Consider the following 22351-nt stretch of genomic DNA (forward strand, 5'->3'; position numbering starts at 1 on the left):
TTGGGGGTGAGGTTTCAGATATTAAGTGGGGGAAATAGGAATGTTAGTCCTACACATGAAAGAAGGCAGAGGGCCAAGGAGGGTAAGACCCATGGTAGGAGTTCCATATCTAAAGCGAGGTGAAGTTATCCTTGTTGGGTATGTGTAAACTTTCCTATTGAAAGCAATGATTTTGAGACATTTTGACATCTCTCTAAAGGCACTCCGGTGACTGGGTGGAAGTCATGGCCTTTTCATGTTCCCTGGGATCCCAATGCCAATGAGCGCTTGGGTCTCCTTGCGTGGGTGGGGCGGGTATCTTAGATGTCGCTTTTCCCAAAGTGGGGAGTGGGGTGGCCTTGCCTTTACTTCTGTGAAATCAGAATGTGAATACCTCTCTCTCTGTCTTTCGGGAACTTTCCCCAGAGTTCTGAATTTCTATTGGAGCAGTAGGTCCCAAAGTTGATTTTCTTTACTTATTAGTCATCACTGACCCAACCCTCCTTCTTTAACTGTCTGCTGGCCACGCCTATCCTCTTGAGGACAGATTCAGGGCCAGGCTTCAAGATGAATATTTTCCGGCTCTTTCTTTTTTTTTTTAAGGTTGTAATTGCTTCCAGGTCACAAGGCAGTGTGAACCAAAAGAGTCCTGGGGGAGTACTACCAGATTTAGTTTAACTGAGGCCTTCTTAATCTTGAGTTTCTAATTTACTGTCTTGATGGTAGAGTCCAAGCAGGAGTAAGTGGGCAGGTTTCATGCTATGTGTAAGGGCCCTGGTTGTGTCACATGCATTGCCATCAGCAGTTGTTCTTCATGTAAGGGGTCTTCAACCACAGAAGGAGCCATATGATTCCGGAGAACTTGTCCACTAGACTCACAAACACACTGTATGGTCATTTTCTTTTTTTTTTTTTTTTAAATATGGAACGCTTCACGAATTTGCGTGTCATCCTTGCGCAGGGGCCATGCTAATCTTCTCTGTATCGTTCCAATTTTTTAGTATATGTGCTGCCGAAGCGAGCACTGTATGGTCATTTTCAAGGGTGGAAACTAAAAGTTTTTAACAATGTCTACTTTCATTTTAAAAAAATGTCAGATAGATACTTTGTCACCTCCTGTCATGTCCTCCTCTTCCTCCTATGCAGGGTGACCATGCTTTTGCTTGTAGTTGTTGTGAAATCTCCTTGTTTTGGCATCTTCCTTTCAAAACCAAACCAAAAAATTCTACCCAATCTGTAGGATCTTGGAGATTTTAGTGCTGACTGTCCTGTATTACCAACTCTCCCAGCCCTAACTTGGGCTACAATTTGATGTTCTTCCCCTTTTGAGAAGATATTCTCTCTAAACTTTTCTAAAATGTCTGTCTTCAGTGCTTCCCCACAGTGTTTCAGTTTGGCCCACGATGGTGAAATATTTCAGGTTCCCCTATTTCATTTTTTTCCTTTTTGGTTGTTATTTGCTATGGGCTTCTCTTTTATGCCATTTATACCTTCATTTGTCTTCGAGGATTTTGTTTTTCTTTCTTCCTTTTGGATTTTTTTTGGGGAAAGCATTCTACTTCATTACGGTTTTTCTTCTACTCCCTGCTCGCCCTAAACTTAGCTGCTATTCTCACCATGTTAAGGTCATTGCTCTCCCATTATCCATTTTCTCTTTGATTTCCCCCGTTTCATAGTGTGGTGATCCTGACTGGCTACCTGCTTTCTGCTGCCCGCTTGTTGGATTCAATCCCTTGGATCTTGGTCAGGCCTTCTACTTATGTGCACGTGCGCCTGCTAAATCTAGACTTTTTCTTTATTTTTTCAGCACCGCTTAGCACTTCAGGTTGGTGGAGCATGTGTTCTTCTTTGTTCTCACCACAAGTTGGATGTGCCTTCTGAGTGCCCCCCCCAAAGTGGGGACGGCTTGCTGTGGTCCTGCTGCATTTGATTCTGCAGCCCTGCAGCTGTTCATTTCTTAACAATTACATGGTTGTGACATCTGGGAAAATCCTTTGAGGTATTTCGTATCCTTGTGCCTGTGCTTCCTGGGTCACTTGAGATTACCAGGTTTCTCCCAAGTTCCTTTCAGGAACTTCGCTTTTCACCTTTGATGTGATGGTTGCCATCAGAGAGGGAGTGAGAACCGATGGAGAATTGTACACCACACATGAGTGCCGGCACTATGAGTGAAAGCAAGCTGGGCCCCAAGTGTGCACACCAGTGGAGCCTGCCAAGGGTGACAGGTCTGTAAGATTTTCCCTTTGTGCTCACCTCTCCTGAGAAGTTGTGTACCGTTGAGTGGTTATTAACTTGATTGGACTTAGAACAGAACCCTCGGCCTCCTGGATCAGAATCTTCAGGGCTGGAACCTATGAATCTGTATTTTTGAACCAGCACCTTGAAAAATATTGGTGTGCGTGGTCCATCCTGACTCCTCCTGTCCCATGTGGGCATTGATGCCATCGGTACCTCTTTAGAAGTGACCTTTGCTTACTCCCTTCCCTTCTTGTGTAGACCATTTAGCTTGATGCTCTCTTGACTGCGCTTTCCACCCTTCCCCTCCCCTCCCCACCCCTGCAAAGGCTACTATTAATTAGCAGCACAGGCTTTCACACAGGAAGCGGCACACAGGAAGGGGCGCTGCTCTGACAAAGTCATAATAGAGGAGTGGGAGGCCGAGATTTAAGCTGATGCTCTATCTTCAGGATCTTGCGCAAGTGGCGGTCTCTAGGATCAGGTTTGCCCTCTAGGTAGTCATAAAATATGTATTTTATGCTAATTATTTTGGTTTTTACTTGGTTTTCTTGTTGTTATTTGGGGTCTTGGGGCCCGTCTAAAAACTCCCTTATCTAGGTAATGATATTCTATACTTTGTTCTGTTTCCAAATGCTAGGATTCTCTCCTTTGATTTCTGTCCCAGGTCCTACAAACTACTAATCGCCTCTAAACAGAAGAAAAATTAACCTAAGGGTGAAAAAGCCATGGTGACTTACATATCCGCTGCCTACAAAATTCAGGTAGCCACTAAAACGTGCGTTAAAATTCGTGTTAAAAATTTGTCTTATGCCAAGAATGGCCCGTTCCATTGCCTGAGTCTTCTAATGCCTCACAGAGAAAAAAGATGAAAAAAGATGATCAGCCAACAGACTGAGCTGTTATTCCTTAAAGTAGGATATTCCAAGATACTCTAAGAAACAGTCAAAACTTGATTAACCAGGATGTTTAGGGAGTGGGATCTTAGTGAACTGAGGTGTCTTACCCCTTGCTGAAATCTCCCTAAAATTATGTGTGAATCCATGTAACTGTTTTAGAAATGTTAAAGATAATTTTCACGGAAAGGTAAAATCATGAGTCTGTTACAGATTTAAGAATGAGCACGTGTTAAAGATTTTATTTTACTCATTAATCAACAAGGGAACCAGACAGATGTTTATAGTCGGTTCAAAGAAAAAGGTCCCAAAAGCACAATTTTATATGGAGTAAAGGAATTGAATTGCAAATGGAGGCAAAACTGGTTTTTCCACAGTGGGGAGGGAAGTCAATCCAAACTGCATGGGACAAGACAGAGTTTGCATATCCATCAGTTACCTGCAATTTACAGAGGTGCAAAAGAGCTCAGAGACAATGAACAGGGCTAGAATCAGGCAGCTTGGAAGGGTGTGCTGTAGATAAGGCAGAGCTTTTTTGTTAAAGTACAGTTTCTAAGAAATAGTAGGCATGGTGAGTACTTTTTCTGGGGGGCTTCTTTTGCCTTTTATAATTTCTCAGGGTCACCACCTCAATTCTCACCCAAGATTCACTTCCACATAACACGAATTTACTAAGTACTTACTATGTATAAGACATTGCAGAAGAACCAGAGACAGAAAAGAAGGTATTTCTTACCTTAAGTAGCTGATTGTCTGGGAGTGGGGGAAAGACACCCGTGCCATATGCCCAGTTAATCACACAGCAGAGGGACTAAGAAATCTGTGCTGTGGTAGGTATGGGAATGAAATGTTTAGGGAGGACCAGACGGGGAGGAGTTAACTGGCCAAGGACGGAGCGGGGGTGGGGTGGGGTGGAGAGATGACATGGTGACATTCAAGCTAGGCTTTGACAGGGGACAGAGGGGAAGAGGGGACACAGGAGAGGCCATTTCAGGGTGAGGAACCAGCCTGGAACTGGATGGTCTGTTCAGGGAAGGGTCAGGAATCGAGTGGTGAGGGCGCAGGATGTGGCCAGACAGGAGGCTAAAGGCCAGGTCATGGAAGACCCTGAAGGCTGTGCTAAGAAATGTGGGCTTGATTCTGAAGACAGAGGAAAGCTGTTGAAAGCTCTGGCAGATGGAGGGGGCAATGTGATCGAACTGGTGCTTTAGAAGATGAATTGATTGTAGAATCAAGAGATTAGAGACAGAGAGACCAGTTAAGAGGCTACTGCAATATTCTGGGTGAGGGATGATGAGGGACCACATCAGGGGCAGGGGCGAGAGGGCTAGAAGGAGAGGACAGAGATGGTGTTACTAAGGCCTGACTCCTGATTGGATGTGGGTAGTGTGGGAGAGGAGCTGAACACTGAAATTTCCAGGCTGGGGGATAGTGGTGCTCTTAACTAAGATAGGAAACACGGTGGGCATGGAGGGTAGGGAGCAGGTTCTTGGTAACAGATAATGAGTTCAGTTTGAGACACATTGAGTTTGAGGGGCTTGGTGGACATCTAATTAACAGCAAGTGGCTGGCAGCTGGAAATTCTGGCCTGGGTCTAAGGAGAGAGGTCAGGGCTAGAGATACAGATTTGGGGATCATCAGTGCCCAAAGGGTGAGTGGAAACTGGGAGGTCTTGAGCTGAAGGACTGAAAGGAGAGGAGAGGAGAGGCAATGGGGAGGGAGAAAGGGGAAATAAGGAAGGTGAGATAAAGGAGGGAAAGGACTGGGGCAGGAGATGCGGGGGAAGGGGGAGAACACTGAAGGAGAGAGAAGAGAAGCCAAGGAGAGGGGAAGAGAGAGAGACAGCCCGGAGAATAATGAGGGAAGGGGAATGTTGAGGAGGAAGAGAGAGAAATGGGAGAGTGGGATTGAGAGGGGAGGGGGAAGGGAGAGAGAGGAGGCAGGTAGGAAGAGAGAGGGAGGGAAGGGGAAGGGGTGGGAGAACATGGCAGAGGTGAGGAGAGACTTAGCAAGATGAGGGCCAGGTTTCTGGGGTGGCAGGAGAGAAGCCCACAGGCGCAGGGTCTGTAAAGCCAGGCGAGGGGCAAGTATAAAGGAAGGGGTGAAGCAGCAGTGTCCTACGCTCTCCTATGTGACAGGGACAGGAGGAGGGGGGATGTCCAAGGAGAGGATGCGGCCCTGCTCTCCTCTCACTGACTTTCTCCTTTGTCTTCTCCCTCTGCATCAGCCCTGCAGCCTCTGGGCTCTTTTCTGATCTTAGCAGGCACCTCCTGCCTTAAGGACCTGTGCAAGGTGGTTCCCTCTGTGGAATGCACTTCCCCAGATGTTCACGTGGCTCGCATCTTTGCTTCCTTCAGGATGTTTAAATGTCTCCTCAGCAAGGCCTACTCTTATCACCCACTTATAAATTGTAGCCCATTCTGCTCCTTGCCCCCCACTATTGCCTTGTCCCTTAGCCTGTGTTATATCACCTTCTAACATCCCGTAACATAGTCATTTAACATGTTTATTGGCTATCTCGTCCCACTAGAATATAAACTCCATGAACACGGGGATTTCTTGTCTTTTTTGTTAATTGTTGAATCCTTGGTACCTTGTACAGTGGCGGCACATAGTAGGTGCTTGAAAAAGTTTTTTTGAATAAATAAGTGATATTATGTTGAATATGGACAATCTCCAAAAGTTGTATAAAAGATGTGTTATTTCTGTGTTAGTTGCTCAGTCATGTCTGACTCTGTGATCCCATGGACTGTAGCCCGCCAGGCTCCTCTGTCCATGGAATTCTCCAGGCAAGAATACTGGAGTGGGTAGCCATTCCTTTCTCTGGGCTGTCTTCCTGACCCAGGGTTCAAAGCTGGATCTCCTGCATTGTGGGCAGGTTCTTTACCATTTGAGCCACTAGGGAAGCCCATATAAAGGATAAATGAAACAAATCCCCGAGGTAGCTGTATTTTACTATGATTTACTTCTTTGTACAGTGGAGAACAGCATAAAATTCTGATCACCATAGGGTTTTGTTCAGTAGAGCTTTGATGAATAAGGCTTTTAGCTAATAAGTTAACTCGAATTTGAAGGTCTCAAGACAAGCTCATTGGATAAACATCTTTCTCTTGATGCCTTGATTTCTCTGGAAGGTGAATTGGCTTTGCACTGGTCATCAGTAGTGAGAGCCCAACACTGGCTGGTGAAGGGGGTGGTAGGTCATAGGGATGAGAGACTGATAGGAGAGACAAGGACAGACATGTGCAATTCTTAATGGAGCATTGTTTTTCATCTGCTTGTTTGTGGTCAGAGCACAAGGAGTATGTTATCTGATTTGAAGGGCGCTTTAAACCTGCTTAGGTATATGCATTATATCTATATGATTCCTACCTTGAAATTAGAATAGTTTTGAAGGGCTTATAAAGCAAGCATGTGCTTCCTCTGGACAGCTTAAATTGGCAATGTCACTCAAATACTTCAGTACTCATGGATTAGAGAGTTGATGAGAAAAAGATTCCCCAGTAGTCTTTCAATGCACTGTTCGTATATGGGAATGACCCTCTAATTGTAGTTGGTTAGGCTAAATGTGTGTAGAAAAATATACTGTCATCTCACTTGTCTGAAATAGATTGAATTTCCTCGAACACTCATGCATATCTGTCTTTCAGATAATTTAAAAATCACTCTAGGTGATTAACAGCATCCTCATCTCCATCCTGAAACCTATGGATTCCTGGAAAGCTGGTGCTCTCTCGTCCCCATTTGGACCTTAATTTTCCACAGCAGTCAGGCTTGTGAGAGAGATGGCTTTAATGTTTTGGCACTCTAATTACCTTTATTTGTTTCAGTGTTTTCGCGTAAAAGGTGGTTAAAGCACCGTCTGTGTTACAAGTTTTGATTTTGGGGGGTTCTTTTTCCCCAGGGGGAGTGGCCGCAGCAGGTCCTAGCTGGTGCTGAGCGGCTGTCATGATCTCTACAGCACCGCTCTACAGCGGCGTGCACAACTGGACCAGTTCTGAGCGGATTCGCATGTGTGGCATCAACGAGGAGAGGTGAGGAGGCTGGGAAGGTGGCTGTGGCCGGCTTCCGGTGAGCTGTCCCTGCTCCCCAGCAGGGTAGCTATGAGAGGGCCAGAGGAGGAACCCTGGGAAGGAGACTGTTAGTTGTTTCTGATTTTCCTGAGGTGGGCTGGGGCTGGGGTGGTGAGAGTGGCCTGCTCAGCTGTGCTGTCCCTGTTCAGATGAAAGTGAGGAGGCCAACAGATGACCTTTTGCCAGCTAGTATTTGTCTACTCATTAAGAACTGTCAGATTGTGGAATAAAGGGATGCTCAGGCAATTGCAGTTTTTATTTGCTGCATCCATGTTCTGTGCTCAAGGATACATATAAGATATTTTTGGTCCTTGATCTAAGCCTGGAAGAAAGACGGTTTTATCATTCAGCTTTACACTGGGAATGGTTAGTGGATATTCTGGCGATCAGCACTTTCTGGCCTCACGAGGCTAGTGATGATTTGCAGTGAGATACTTATAAAGTATCAAAGGACGATCAGACTGCTTAACGTAGTTTTCATAGGAAACTGAAAGTTGGTGATGCCTGCTGGATCTGTGTGCATTTTCAATTTTCTGTTCACCAAAATACTGGGTTGACCAAGCTGTGCCATTTCTGATCATACCCCATATGAAGAGCACTCAAAATGGCCTTCAGATTCTACATTTGACTTTTCCGGATTCTTGGCCAAAGAGCATGTGTGTTGGTTGCAATGCCTCTCCCATTTGTAGAGAAGGTATGGCTCCCCCATGCTAGCTGGTTTCAATATATTGACTGTTGAAATCCAAATAGGTCAAATCAATCACCTAGAACACAGAACAATATGACTTTTCATTGGATTCAAGATCTGGCATTTCCTTAGGGAAATCTTGGAGGTGTGTGCATGGGTGTGTGTGCATGGAGGGGTTGTGGGTAGTTTTGAAAGGAAAAGGGATGGCTATCTTCCTTCTTCTGCTCTTAACTGGAGAAGTGTGTACTTGTCTGAGGTTCAGGTTAGGAGAATAGACCTTTTTATTTTTTTTGAAGCCATTAGTGTTTGATGGTTTAATGCTCTCTACACAGAGGAATGAGTTAGAGATGGACTTAAAAGGAATTTAATTTTAGAATATAAAAGTCAAGTTCAAGGAAAATAAGACAAAATTCTTCTAGGATCTGTGCAAGAAGATATTTTCCTTTGCATATGAGGTGTGTCCTTAGATAATAACTAAGTGATGATGTGGGGAAGGCAGAGTGGTGGTATTGATTTGTGTGAGTATTCATTGGCAACTAGTTATAAGCAGATGAGACTTTGATGTAGAGATCTGGACTAGAGCCTTCAAAAAATCAATGGACAAGTTACTTGGGTTTACTGTCCATTCTAAATCCCCACTGAAAAAGGACCATGAATTGGAACCAAACTTGATTTTCACTTCTTATGGACCTTTCTTGGGATGTTTGGTTACCAAATATGCCACGTGGTTAGGATGACCTTTTAAGTGTTGTCACTTTTGACCTCGTCTACCCATTATTGTTGCCTTCCTGCTCCAGCCTAGGCCATGCTACAGCTAATTTCCAAAAGGTGATCTCACCTTATTTAAAACCATCTTCCTCATCAACCCTTTACCACCTGTAGAATTTAGCTATTTGGAGTGTAAAGCTGCATCTGGGGGTTAATTCTTAAAGTTAGGTTTGAGAAGCCCACCCAGCTCCATCAGATATAGTTGGGGACTATAGAAACAGGGGACAGGGGCTTTCTTCTGGCCTTAGGTGACTGACTCTAGACCAGCCTCCAGCTAAATCCCTCTGTTTGTTTGCTTGCTTGCTTCCTTTCTTGTACCCATTCATGACTTCATTCACCAAACATTTGTTAAACTCATTCAGAGCAAACCATTTGTCATGGGACATTGGTGGTAAGTGCTGTCGAGTGGCGTGTTCAGTGGGAGTCTAGATGCAAGAATCAAAAACTTCCTGGGGTAAGAAGGGAAGGCTTCCCAGAGGCAGTGACATTTGAGCCAGGGCTTGAGGGATGAGTAGGAGTTTCAGGTGAGGGCTGGTGTTTGTCACACCATGTGTGTGTGGGGGGGGACTTTGGCTGGAATAAAGGCAGTCTTGGGGTGTGATGGGATTTGAGGCAGGGAAAGTCTGCAGGAGCTGGGATCCAAGGAGCGAGATATGTGCCATGTAGTTAAGGCCCAACAGGAACTGGAAAAGGTCTGGTTTGACACTGGTGCTAGCCCTTAATAATTAGGCAGACAGCCCTGAAAGGTTATGACTGGTTCTGGTTTAAGTTCAACAAAGCCTTGAGCATAACAGCCTAGGGTCATCTCTGTTGGGAAGAAACGGTGGGATCAATTTTCAGTCCTGATTGAAGCCTGCTTCGACTCCCGTTCTCTTCTCCCTACCACCTGCACCCTCCTAATCTTGCTCTGTTGACCTGGCTCTTCCCTTGAACCCCCTCCCCTGTCCCACATTCTTCTGTCAATGGAGCAGTTTAACATTTGCTTGGCTTTACACACTCCTCATAAGGCTTGAAATGTGGCCGTGGGTCATTTTCCCAGAGCCTTGGCGGCTGGCTCAGGTGTAGGTATGGCTGGAGTAGCTAGGATCACTGTTTCTGCAGCCACCTTGAGAATCTCTGGGCCAGTGGCTCTGCACTTCTCTGGTAGCTGTCTTTGAAGGCAGGGTTTCTACTTTCAGGGTGACTTTATATAGGGTGAAAGCCGAGCAAGCAGGACCGAGTATGCAGCTTAGCTCCCCTCTGTATCATCAGCAGGGGGGACATGGAAATAGTGTGTCCTCTCTGCGATACCTTATGAGGGGTTGTCCAAGCTGGGGGTCCCTGCCGCTTCTTTTCCCTCACCACCATCGTCCCCGCAGAACCAGCCCTGGAACGCTGCTTCACCCCTGGCCCAAGGCTGGGGGTTGGGCTTGCTTTTCTGGGCTCTCAGGGGTTGATGTCCAAGCACGTTTTCCCTTTCCCTCAGGCTCCCCCTTCCTTGCCTTCCTTGAGACCCCCGACTGTGTCTCCAGCCCTGTTTCTCCTTTTGATCCTTGCTATTTGTCACCAGCAGTCCGTTGCAAGCAGTGAAACCCTCCCACTTCTGCCAGCCTAGCTGCCTTTTAAAGGGAACAAGCCTTTCCCCTCAGTTAGTCCCTTCTGCAGCCCTGAAAAGATGGGGAGAGGCCTGTGATGACCCCCTTACCTTTTTTGCTCCTCTTGCCCCAAGTGCAATTTGGGGGTGTGTCAGTGGTTCCCTGTTCCAGTGCAAGGGAAGGAGTTAGTTCTTGTGGGGCTTGGGTGGGGACACCCTGACTGCCCTTTGGTTAAGCTGGCTGGTGAGGCAGGCGCTGGCTTCTTCCCTGGCTGTGGCAGAGCTCAGAAAGAGGCTCTGAAATAGGAGGATGGCAAACCCCAAGGCAGTCTAGCTCCCCAGAGGTGCACAGAGCATTCCTGTGTTTGCACCCTAGGAGCCATATTGTAGTGCTTGTGCTAGAGCTCTGTTGTTGCACCTCAGCCTTCCACTCACCCACTCGCACCCACCCCTGCCCCACCAGTGTCTTCCTTAGGGCAACAGAGGCACATTCTGTACTTCAGACACCAAGTTTCCCATGGGCTTTATCCTCTCTCCAACATCACCCTCCCAAGCTGACCTTTTTTCGGGGGAGGGGGTCAGGATATACCATTTTCTATGAAGTGGTTGGATGGCATCACTGACTCAACGGGCATGAGTTTGAGTAAACTCCGGGAGATGGTGAAGGACAGGGAAGCCTGGCATGCTGCAGTCCATGGGGTTGCAAAGAGTCAGGCATGTCTGAGCAAATCCCATTTTCTAAGATTCTTACCCAAATTTTAGAGAAGACTTTTTAGAAGGTGGGAGTATAGTAGAGTTTTCCTCCTTTGGGAACCAGTGCTCTGGCCTTGAGCATTTCCCTCTGCAGTATACCAGCTTGAATTTGGGGTCTGTGGCCTTGAAGGCTTCCTTCCCTTTGGGCTGAGAGAAAATGCAGTGATGCTGGGAGGCCAAGGGGAGAGAGGGGAGCTGGTGGGGAATGGGACGCAAGCAAGAGCAGAAAGGTAGGAAGGAGGGTGCTGGCTTGAGCTCATCGGTATCCTAGAGGGAAAGAAGTCATGCCCTTGAAATGCCCCTTGACACCCAGTGACCTGCCTCGAATCAGTGTCATTATGTATGCTAATAAATGTGCATCTTCTGTAGGCAAGTCTGTCAGGTGGACAGGTGAGAGTTGGGTTTAGAACCACAATGGAGGTGGTTATTTGTTTCAGGAAAGGGTTACCCTTATGATGCCTGCAGCCAGCTTTCCTTACAGACTTAAAATAAGACCACGTTTGTGAGAAAAGCAGTTTGCGTGCCTTTGGAGATTTCCTGTGAGTTACATCTCTCCCCTCTTGGCACTGCTCAATACTTTCTGCACAGTCACCTTGATGGACAAGCTCTAGGAACAAGGCAAAGGTGCTGGGGTCCTCCATACCGCTGGTGAGAGCCCTAGAAAACTGGACACACAGCCCAGAGAGGGGAGTCTGGTCAGATCAGGACTTTTCCTTTGTAGGAACTTGAAAAGTTGAGCATGGAGGCTCTGATTTGCAGCCTGGACCCACCCCGCCTCAAGTTTATTGTGATCTCCCCCAAGCCAACAAGGGATGCGAGATCAGAAGGATTTCTGTGAACCCAGGCAGGCAAGGGGGTGTTCTGGGGCAGGTGGTGGTGGCCTGGAGGCTTGGCCTCATGTCCTTTTTCTGGTTGTGTCTCCCATGCTAGAAGAGCACCTCTTTCTGATGAGGAGTCCACGACAGGTGACTGCCAGCGCTTTGGATCTCAGGAGTTTTGTGTCAGCAGTTTTTCCAAGGTAAGGGGCCATGCAGAGCCACGTGCCACCTGCCAAAGGGTGGAGCTGAACCGCCCAGGCATGGTGGCCAGCCTGCCCTCCCCGAATGGGGCCAGGCAGGACCAGGGTGCTTCCCAGGAGTTGCTGCGTGTGACACAGAAATCAGCCCGCTGTGCTTTGCTTCTGCCAAGTTGCAAAGAGGACCAGCAGTTGCCCCTCCCAGGCCTCAGGAGCCTTGCACGACCTACAGAGAGCTAGTTAAGACAGGCTTTCAACTTTGTCATTGCAGGTGGAGCTCACGACAGTTGGAAGTGGCAGTAATGCCCGGGGGGCAGACCCAGATGGCAGTGCAACAGAAAAACTCGGGCCCAAGTCAGAAGACAGGCCTGACGACGCCCAGCCCCAGATGGACTATACTGGGAGTGTGGCTGAGGCAGGGGGCCCCTTGGTGTCCCTGAGCAGCCCAGGAGACGGGCTCAAGCTTTCTGCTTCTGACGGCCCCGAGGCTGGCAACGACACTGCTGACTGCTCCTGGACTCCCCTTAGCAGCCAAATGAGCAAACAGGTGGACTGCTCGCCAGCTGGGGCCAAGGCTCTGGACTCGAGGCATGGCGTCGGGGAGAAGAATACTTTCATTCTGGCAACTCTGGGAACTGGCGTCCCTGTGGAGGGCACCCTGCCTCTGGTGACCACTAACTTCAGTCCATTGCCGGCCCCCATCTGCCCGCCAGCGCCCAGCTCGGCCTCCGTCCCCCCATCTGTTCCAGACCCATTCCAGGTGCCCCTGTCAGTCCCTGCCCCGGTCCCCCACTCCGGGCTCGTCCCCGTTCAGGTTGCTGCTCCCGCCCCGGCTCCTTCCCCTCCCTTGGCGCCAGTCCCGGCTCTGGCCCCTGCACCACCCTCAGTACCCACGCTCATTTCCGACTCGAACCCCCTTTCAGTCTCAGCCTCGGTCCTGGTGCCGGTGCCCGCTTCTGCGCCCCCGTCGGGCCCCGTCCCCATGTCGGCTCCAGCCCCAGCCCCGCTCTCAGTCCCAGTTTCGGCTCCTCCCTTGGCTCTAATCCAAGCTCCCGTGCCCCCTTCGGCTCCGACCCTGGTCCTTGCGCCCGTCCCCACTCCAGTTCTGGCGCCCATGCCAGCGTCCACCCCTCCAGCAGCTCCTGCCCCTCCAGCGGTGCCGATGCCCACCCCGACCCCGTCCTCCGGGCCGCCTTCTACCCCCACCCTCATCCCTGCCTTTGCTCCCACGCCAGTGCCTGCACCCACCCCTGCCCCGATCTTCACTCCAGCCCCCACGCCCATGCCGCCTGCCACACCTACTGCCATTCCCACCTCGGCCCCCATCCCGGCCTCCTTCAGTTTGAGTCGAGTGTGTTTCCCTGCAGCTCAGGCACCAGCTATGCAAAAAGTCCCCCTGTCCTTTCAGCCGGGGACAGTGCTGACCCCAAGCCAGCCGCTGGTATACATCCCGCCTCCGAGCTGTGGGCAGCCACTCAGCGTGGCTACACTGCCAACCACCCTGGGAGTCTCCTCCACGCTTACGCTCCCCGTCCTGCCATCCTACCTGCAGGACAGGTGTCTTCCCGGGGTGCTGGCCTCCCCAGAGCTGCGGTCTTACCCATATGCATTCTCTGTGGCCCGGCCCCTGACATCAGAGTCCAAGCTGGTGTCTCTGGAGGTGAACAGGCTCCCGTGTGCTTCCCCATCGGGCAGCACCAGCACCCAGCCTGCGCCCGATGGGGTCCCCGGGCCTTTGGCAGACACATCCCTGTCCACTGCTCCTGCCAAGGTGCTTCCACCGCCACAGCCTCTGCTGCCAACCCCCAGCGGGAGCTCAGCCCCGCCGCATCCCACCAAGATGCCAGGCAGCGTGGAGCAGCAAACAGAAGGGACTTCTGTCACCTTCTCTCCCCTCAAGTCACCTCCACAGCTGGAGCGAGAGATGGCCTCTCCATCTGAGTGCAGCGAGATGCCCCTCGACCTCTCCTCCAAGTCCAACAGACAGAAGCTCCCATTGCCGAACCAGCGCAAGACGCCGCCCATGCCCGTGTTGACCCCCGTGCACACCAGCAGCAAGGCCCTGCTCTCCACCGTCCTGTCTAGGTCTCAGCGCACGACCCAAGCTGCCGGCAGCAGTGTCACCTCATGCCTCGGCTCCACTTCCTCACCCTTTGTCATCTTCCCCGAGATCGTGAGGAACGGGGACCCGAGTACCTGGGTGAAGAACTCCACTGCACTCATTAGCACCATTCCGGGCACCTATGTGGGCGTGGCCAACCCGGTGCCCGCCTCCCTCCTGCTGAACAAAGACCCCAACTTGGGCCTCACCCGAGACCCCCGCCATCTCCCCAAGCAGGAACCCATCTCCATCATCGATCAGGGCGAGCCCAAGAGCACTGGTGCCCCCTGTGGCAAGAAGAGCAGCCAGGCTGGGACTGAGGGACCGCCAAGCACAGTCAAACGTTACACCCCTGCCCGCATCGCCCCTGGGCTGCCAGGGTGCCAAAGCAAGGAGCTCTCACTCTGGAAGCCCACAGGGCCGGCAAACATTTACCCACGGTGTTCAGTCAACGGGAAACCCACCAGCACCCAGGTCCTACCTGTTGGCTGGTCACCATACCACCAGGCGTCTCTGCTTTCCATCGGCATCTCCAGTGCTGGGCAGCTGACCCCCAGCCAGGGGGTGCCCATCAGGCCCACCAGCGTTGTTTCTGAGTTTTCTGGTGTGCCATCCCTAGGCCCCAGCGAGGCCATGCATGGGCTTCCTGAGGGGCAGCCGCCACGGCCTGGGGGCCCCTTTGCTCCCGAGCAGGACACGGGCGCAAAGAACAAAACCTGCCGCATTGCTGCCAAGCCTTACGAGGAACAAGTGAACCCTGTCCTCCTGACTCTCAGCCCTCAGACAGGGACCCTGGCGCTGTCTATGCAGCCTAGTAGTGGGGACCTGCGAGTGACTCAGGGGCCTGGGGAACCGGAGAGCCACCTCTGCCCCGACAGCACTCCTAAGCTGGAAGGCCCCCAGGGGGCTTGTGGCCTGAAGCTGGCCGGAGACACGAAGCCTAAGAACCAAGTGCTGGCCACCTACATGTCCCACGAGCTGGTCCTGGCCACCCCCCAGAACCTGCACAAGATGCCCGAGCTGCCTTTGCTACCTCATGACAGCCGCCCCAAGGAGCTCATCCTGGACGTGGTTCCCAGCGGCGCCAGGGCCTCTAGCACAGAGCTTCCACAGCTCGGAAGCCAGGTGGACCTGGGCCGGGTGAAGATGGAGAAGGTGGATGGTGATGTGGTCTTCAACTTAGCCACCTGCTTCCGGGCTGATGGCCTCCCAGCAGCTACCCCGAGGGGCCAAGCGGAAGTGCGGAGTAAGGCCGGGCAGGCTCGAGTGAAACAGGAGAGTGTAGGTGTCTTTGCTTGTAAAAACAAATGGCAGCCAGACTCTGTGGTGAGCGATGGTGCGTCCGAATCGCCGCCGCCTAAGAAAATGAAATGTGGCAAAGAGAAAGATGGTGAGGAACAGCAGCCACAAGCCAAGGTCCTGGTCCGAAGTTCCCATGGACCCAAGGTGAGTGCTGGGCTGAGTTTGAGGGCAGGGCCAAGACACCAGTGGTCTGCTTTGTCCTGCAGACGTCAACCTCAGGCAGTGTTCTTGAGTAGGTCTGTGAAGCAAAGTGATTGCAAGGCTTGTGCAAAGTGAATCATGACCCTTAACCAAGGCACATTCTCCATATAGGATGTTTTAGTGTGGTGGGGGCGGAGTTTGCATTTTGTAGGATGTGGGAAATGATCCCTGTAGCTGAGGAAGCCATTGTCCCAGATGAGGATGGAAAGCGGAAGAGTACAATACGATACAGGGAGAGAAATTAATAACAGGCCCTTTGCTGCATAGCCATTCTTCCTTTTCCAAGATAACTAATGGCTTTGAGAATTTGGGACCCAGGGAGGGAATGGGGCCCTTGACAGGGTTGCTCCCTGCACCACTGGGTAAACCTGCTTAGGATTAGCTTGGAGTTTTGTGGGGCCAGAGCCAATTCAGCTTCTGGGCTCATCCACCAGTTTCCTATCCCCCTAATGCTTGGGGTGGCAGCTTTGGGTTTCAGCCGCTTGGAGATTTGATGTCCAAGGCATCTGGATCTGGGTTCTTAGTAGGCTAAGGAGGATGGCAGGGTTCTAGGCAGACAGCGGGGCTAAGAGGACTTGACCTGAATCCAGTGTTCCTCTAAAAAGTATCTGAAGGCCACTAGTTATCAAGGAGATTCTAGAAGCAGTTGAGGATAGGGCTTATTAAAGATATGGAGCAATTTGAGGTTATGTCAACAAGTCTTCAAATTGGATGTTGAATAGATTTCTAGCTAGAGCACCTTGAATTTGTCTGTGCAGAAGTTCTTAGTTTTGTTGTTGTTGGACCATAGAGCACTTTGAGAAGCTAATGAGAGCTGCAGACCCTGTCCTCAGAAACATGACCTCATAATGTTGCTGATAATTTCAAGGGGCTCAAAGACCCAACCCACGCCCCAGAGCTCACCCATGGACTCCAGGTTAAGAACCCTGGGGATAGAGTTGGGTGGGTTTTTCTCACCCAGTGATGATGTATACTGGCCAGAATGGGCAAATTGATAGAGACAGGACATAGATGAGTGGTTGCCTAAGGGTGGAGAGAACGAGGACCTGGAGACGGCTTAATGAGTCCAGGGTTTCCATTTGGGGTGAGGAAAGAACTTTTGGAACTAGATAGTGATGATCCTTACACTTGTTTGTGACTATACTAAAAACAGTTGAATTACAAACATTACAAGTATATGATATATCTCAATAAATTATGTCAACAAAGCTGTTGTTAAAAAATTATTAAATGAAGTGATATGTGTTGATGCTTAGAACAGTGCCTGGCAGATAAGTGCTCAGGAAGTGTTGGTGGCTGCTATTGATATTGTTTGTATTACAAATAGGTTAGATGTGGTCCCCGCCCTCCTGGAACTTCTGTCTCGCAGGTGACTCACTGGCAGACAGGCACCGCCCCTTCCTATATAAGATGAAGAGTTCACGGGGCCCACTGACAGATGCAGAGGGCAGGGAATAAAGTTACAGGGTCAGGAACCTTGAAGCAGCCCTTGGCAACTGCCTGTAATGAGTTAGTAAATGTCTATTTCTCTGGAAAGCAAATATCTTGGCTCTTTCTTTTCTTGCGTTCCATCTTCCTGAGGAAGAAAGCATTGATTGGCAAAACTAAAATCAGGGGTCAGTTCAAAACAGCCCCTTTCAGGGTATGGCCAAGAACCAGAATAGTCTCTGGAGTGTATATAGAAGTAGAAATATGATGTTAAGTGTGTGAAACTTATAAAGTGTTATAAACCAATGTGACCTAAAAAAAAAGACATAAAAAAGTTTTTTCAAAAAGAAATTGCAGTCTCCTGTCTCCTACACCACCTGCCCCAAGGCCTGGAGACTCCTGAAGGACCTCTGAATCATCAGCAAAGAAAGTTCTCCTTCAGTCTGGTGCTGGTGGTCTCCTCATCGTTTGGAAAATTCTTTAGAAAACCCTTCAACACTCTGTTGACTGGAACATTCATTTTACATGGTCTCCTACCATCTGAACTTCTTGCCTAAGTTGAAGTGTGCCCTTGCAGAACATGCAGACAGGAATCCCGTCTAGATGTTCTGTTCTACTTGTTTTTGTCTTATCTTAGGAAGTAAAGGTTAATGATCTGTACTTGAAAGAGCCAGCTAAAAATGATATACAGAAATAAATAGGACATGTTCAAATTGATGTGCATTGAACTTTATTCCCCATGACCTGAAGGAGTTGTTTTCTGACTATACCCGAAGTGCACACTTGAAGCAGCAGGTGCCCATTTTCTTTCCTCCCCATGTCTTTCTTTCTCCTAACACTTTGGTTTGTAGGAACTCGCAGCAAGTGAAGGGAGAAACTGAACTCTAATTTCCAGCTCAGCCCTCCACTGGGTAAGACACAGGAGGAGTTGATGGGATAGCAGGATTCCCTGGACTTTGACGGGGAATGGTGACTTTGTGGTGTCCCCCTGCCAACCTTTGCCGGAAGATGCTCCATTAGTAGAATATCTGCTATCCCCTTAGCTGGAGCTGGACCATGATAACCTTCCAGAAAGTGGTGTGCAGGTCTGCTTAAGGGGAAAAACCACTCTGCCTTTCTTCCTCATGTCATTGTTAAAATGGTTTGCTTATTCCACACTCCCTGGACACTACAATACTGAAAGTCCCTCTCTTGCCCTATTTCTTGCTGGATGGCGTGGAGAGATCTCAGAGCTTGTGAGAATATGTGACTGCTAGGCTCAGAGTATCCTGATGGTGCATAAGCACAACCATTGTGACTGTCCCAGGCGCCAGGCAGTAGGTCTGAGTGGAGCCAAGCATGGTCAGTGGAGACACAAGGACAGAAGGAAGAAGAGGAGAGGCGTGAGAATGGAGGTGAGGCCTGCCCTGGGTTCTAGGAGCCCTGGGTCTTGGTCCCAGCTTAGCCATTTACTCACCACAGGCACACACCAGCTAACTTGCAGGCTGGCCTGGTTCCTGGTGGCCCCTGAGGCAAGTGGACACCTTGGGCTGCATTGCCCTGGACAAATCATGTACACTCTTACCCTGGAGGCTCAGTTTCCTCGTCTCTTCACTAAGGGTGATTATTAGCTTTTCCTCACAGGGTTGTTAAGAATAACAGATCGAATGGTAGAGAGAGTGTTTGGAAAAGGTGAAAGGGCCACAAAGTGTAAGGGGGCATTGTTGAAAATGCCTGAGCCTTTTCAGTGTCTTTCCTAAGTACGGGGAGATTGGAATGGCTCCCGGGGCAGACTTTTCTTCTTGCCCTAGTGGAATCTTTTTTCTAGTATTAATTTGTACATGAAAATAGATAATTTTTCTTGAATTGGCCCATGCGAGAATTATTTTCAGTTGTTGGTGTTGATACTATTCACAGTGAAGTTATTTGAACAATGTAGTCACCCAACTTGCAGAAGAGGCATTTTTGTTTTCTGTCGGTCTCTCTGTTGCTGTTCGGATAGAGTATGGGGCCTGACTTTGCACCTTTTCAAATGACTTTGGGTGTTTATTCGGCTTGTGAATGCGGACTCTGTGGACCTGTTTAAAATAATGGGATATGGATGTCTATGGGGATTAGCTAGGGCACTGGATTGGGTCCAAAAAGCCTCTGTAGCCCACTGTGGAAGGCAGCGGGCTGCCCCTTCCCCCAGCCCATGCCTGGGCAGCTTGTGTCCATGTTTCAGAATCAGGGCACAGGGCTCAACATTAAGAGAACATTCTTAAGATGGGAAGCTGACCTTGGACCTGACTCTATCTACCTCTCCACAGTGCCGGAAGCCACCTAGTGACGCCCAGGAACCCACCAAGAAAAGCCCCAGGGGGGCTTCAGATTCAGGAAAAGAGCACAATGGAGTCAGGGTAAAGCACAAGCACCGGAAGCCAACAAAGCCGGAGTCCCAGTCTCCAGGAAAACGAGCCGACGGCCATGAGGAAGGTAGGCCCGGCGTGTGTCCTGACCCTCTCTCTGGGATGCAGGGGGATCCCTATGGCAGGTTGGGGCGGGGAGGAGGGCCTCTGACACTGACCAGGAAAGTGGGACTTGCTCACAAGAGGAGGGAGAGATCATTAACACCTCTGAAAGTGGAAGGAGAAGAGAGACAGGAGTAGGGCTGCTCACCCTGTTGCTGGAGTAAGGCACGCTCTGAAGTGGTGCTTTTCAGACACACAAGAGTCAGTCCGACCCCAGAGGAGCCAGCCTATTAGCTGTGGTGGGTCTAGGCCCAGAGAAGAAACGGCTTTAATGAGGATTGAGGCCGAAGGGGGATTATTTACACTGTTTCTCTACCTTTGGTATATCTGGAAACTCCCATTATAAAGGTTAAAAAATTAACTAGCTAGCATGGCTAGAGAAATCCTAAACCCTTATTATTTGGGGACGTACAGGATGTTTGGGGCAGGGAGGTGTGTACGTAATCCACGTGCTCCGCCAGTGATAGTTCCATGGCACCCTCTGCAGAGAGAAGCCGGCGTATTCCGGCCCATAGTAGCTTGTGTTCACAGCCTTCCTGTCTGAGAGGGCCTACCCCTTTTAGTCTCTTCTTAAAGAGCAGCTTTCTGCCATCCGCCGCGTCCTGCTCCCATCTTCCTGCCTTGCTCAGTCCCTCAAGATCCCTTTCCTGGGACCTACTGCAGCTCAGTTGGAATTTTGTGGTGGTGCAGTAGCCTCACAGTTGTCCAGGCAGCCAGGCCTTCCACTCTGTGGTATGCCAGCCCACTGATGCCATGCACTGCTTTTTTTTTTGGTGTCAGCCAAAATGACCCAACTCCCAGTTTTCAAAAAGCACCAGGAAAAGCTCCTTTTCTAAAAGAGATACTTAAATGGTAGCAGCATGTATGTGTGCTCAGTCATGTCCAACTCTTTGCAACTCCATGGACTATAGCCCACCAGGCTTCTCTGTCCATGGGATTCTTCAGGCAAGAATACTGAGTGGGTTGCCATTTCCTTCTCCAGGGGATCTTCCTGACCCAGGGATCAAACCCACATCTCCTCTATTGGCAGACGGATTCTTTACCACTGAGCCAGCAGGGAAGCACTGATAGCGGCATAGGGGGAGCTAATAAATGTAATGCAGGCAGAACACAAACCCTCCCTTGAGCTTTCCATCTGAGCCTTTCAGGGCAAGGGTGGGGGGCTTTCCTGTGCTGAGACTCTGATTGTGATATTTCTGCCTTCTGCCCTGAAACCACACATCACTCCAGGTTCCTTAGAGAAGAAAGCAAAGAGCAGTTTCCGTGACTTCATCCCCGTGGTCCTCAGCACCCGGACACGCAGTCAGTCTGGTGAGTCTGAGGCTGAGGCCCATCTTGTTACTTCTCCGCAGACAGGTAGAAATCTGGTGGAGCCATTTTGCCATTGGCCTAAGTGGAGAGGTGAGAATTTCATTCATTGTGCCAAGATGCCCAGCTCCCTGCAGAGACAAGAGAGCCTAGGGTAGGAGCTGGGTCATTGCCCACAATTTTAGGATGATTTGCTTAGCTTTTTAGAACAGGGATTTGACACCTCTTATTGGCAGCCAGTGGTGGAAAGAGGAAAAGCCTGTGCCACTCAGGAAAACTGGTTCTACTCCAGGCCTTGGCATCTCTTGATTATTGGGGCCAGTTACCGGCACAGACATTTTAATCTTTGGGCCTCTCTCCTCTTGCTCCATGTGACAAGCATCATCAAAATCGGAAACAGTCATTGAGTTGTCCGGGCCAGCAGAATCACACTTGGTCCCCTGAATTTGTACTAGTCAACCTCCAGTGTCTAAGAAAGGATGGCTCTTGCCAGGCGCTCTTCTTGTCTGCTAGCCTCCAAGTTGGTACTTAGCGCTAGAAATGGTTGCCTGGGTTCACCCAGATATCCAGGCAAAGTGAATGGAATGGGGAAGCAGGGCACAGTGTAAACTCAGTTATCTGACATTCTATTAATGAGCACCTCAGCACACGGAGAGCACGGTGGTAATTGGGGCTCGTAATGACAGCCTGGAGCCCTCGACAAATCCTGAAGTGTCCTCTGAGTCATCAAAGAGCCATTACGTTAGAGCCATTGCCATTTTAGTGTTAAACACAGCATAGTATATTTGGTTCTTTAGAAACTGGTGATCCCTGGGTGATCTCTATGGTGATTCGTATTAACCAGAATATTAGATTAACTAGAACACTGCGTTCCCTGCCTGGTCTGTATAATGGAAAGTTTGCTGGACATTTGCTGTCTTTAAGTGGTCTGACTGAGGGACTTGAAGCTTTGGTCCAGTGCCACTCTGTTTGCCTCGAACCATTTCTTCTCTCTCTTATTTTTTTTTTTTTGGCTGCTCCATGTGGTTCCCCAACCAGGGGTTGAACCAAGGCCCTCGGCAGTGAGAGCTTGGAGTCCTAACCACTGGACCACCCGGGAATTCCCTCGAACCATTTCTCTTCTGCTGACCTCACTCGATTGCCGAGTTAATAGCCGGGTCTTAAGAGAAAACTGGTGGTGTCTCAGAGCCGCTTCCAAGGACGACGTCAGATCTCCTGGAGCGCTGAGCCGGGCCAACTTAGGACTGTGCTTGTTGTCAGCAGAGTTGAGGGTAGGAGTGGGGAGGAAAATGGCCTCTCGGCCAGTGGCAGAAGAGGGCAGGAAAGGTCCCATCATCCTGGGGTGGTGGTGAAGAAGAGAGGAAGTGCCTGCCCAGCGGTGAGGCACAGCTGCAGCGGGGCGGGGGGTGGAGCTGGGGAGAAAGCTCCACCCCTGGACTCGTGGCCGCTCAATAGAAGGTGGGGTCAATGTAAGGGAAGAGGGCCCGGCTCAGGAGCATTTGGGCGGGCCTAAGCCGGGCTGTCACAGGAAAGGGGCTCCTT

At 49.8% G+C, this 22351-nt stretch overlaps 1 protein-coding gene and 1 non-coding gene across 11 annotated transcripts in view; one reads left to right on the forward strand and one right to left on the reverse strand.

Annotated features, from left to right (window-relative positions):
- BCORL1 (BCL6 corepressor like 1) overlaps positions 1–22351 on the forward strand; it is a 59252-nt gene that overhangs the window by 11992 nt on the left and 24909 nt on the right. For 6 of the 10 annotated variants that reach the window (XM_061137851.1, XM_061137854.1, XM_061137852.1 and 3 more), the window contains 5 exons: positions 7015–7144; positions 11896–11983; positions 12252–15527; positions 19301–19466; positions 20732–20812. In XM_061137851.1, coding sequence (XP_060993834.1) covers positions 7059–7144; positions 11896–11983; positions 12252–15527; positions 19301–19466; positions 20732–20812 — 3697 coding nt within the window. In that variant the 5' untranslated portion in view covers positions 7015–7058. Of the gene's footprint in view, positions 1–1921; positions 2205–2706; positions 2979–7014; positions 7145–11895; positions 11984–12251; positions 15528–19300; positions 19467–20731; positions 20813–22351 lie in introns of those variants that run through there. The other 4 variants (XM_061137857.1, XM_061137853.1, XM_061137856.1 and 1 more) reach the window with 4 other exon arrangements.
- LOC133053227 (U6 spliceosomal RNA) lies at positions 896–1004 on the reverse strand. The gene has a single exon (XR_009692161.1). It is a non-coding gene; the product is annotated as a U6 spliceosomal RNA (small nuclear RNA).

Source organism: Dama dama, chromosome X (assembly GCF_033118175.1).
Source record: "Dama dama isolate Ldn47 chromosome X, ASM3311817v1, whole genome shotgun sequence".
Classification (NCBI taxonomy): domain Eukaryota; kingdom Metazoa; phylum Chordata; class Mammalia; order Artiodactyla; family Cervidae; genus Dama; species Dama dama.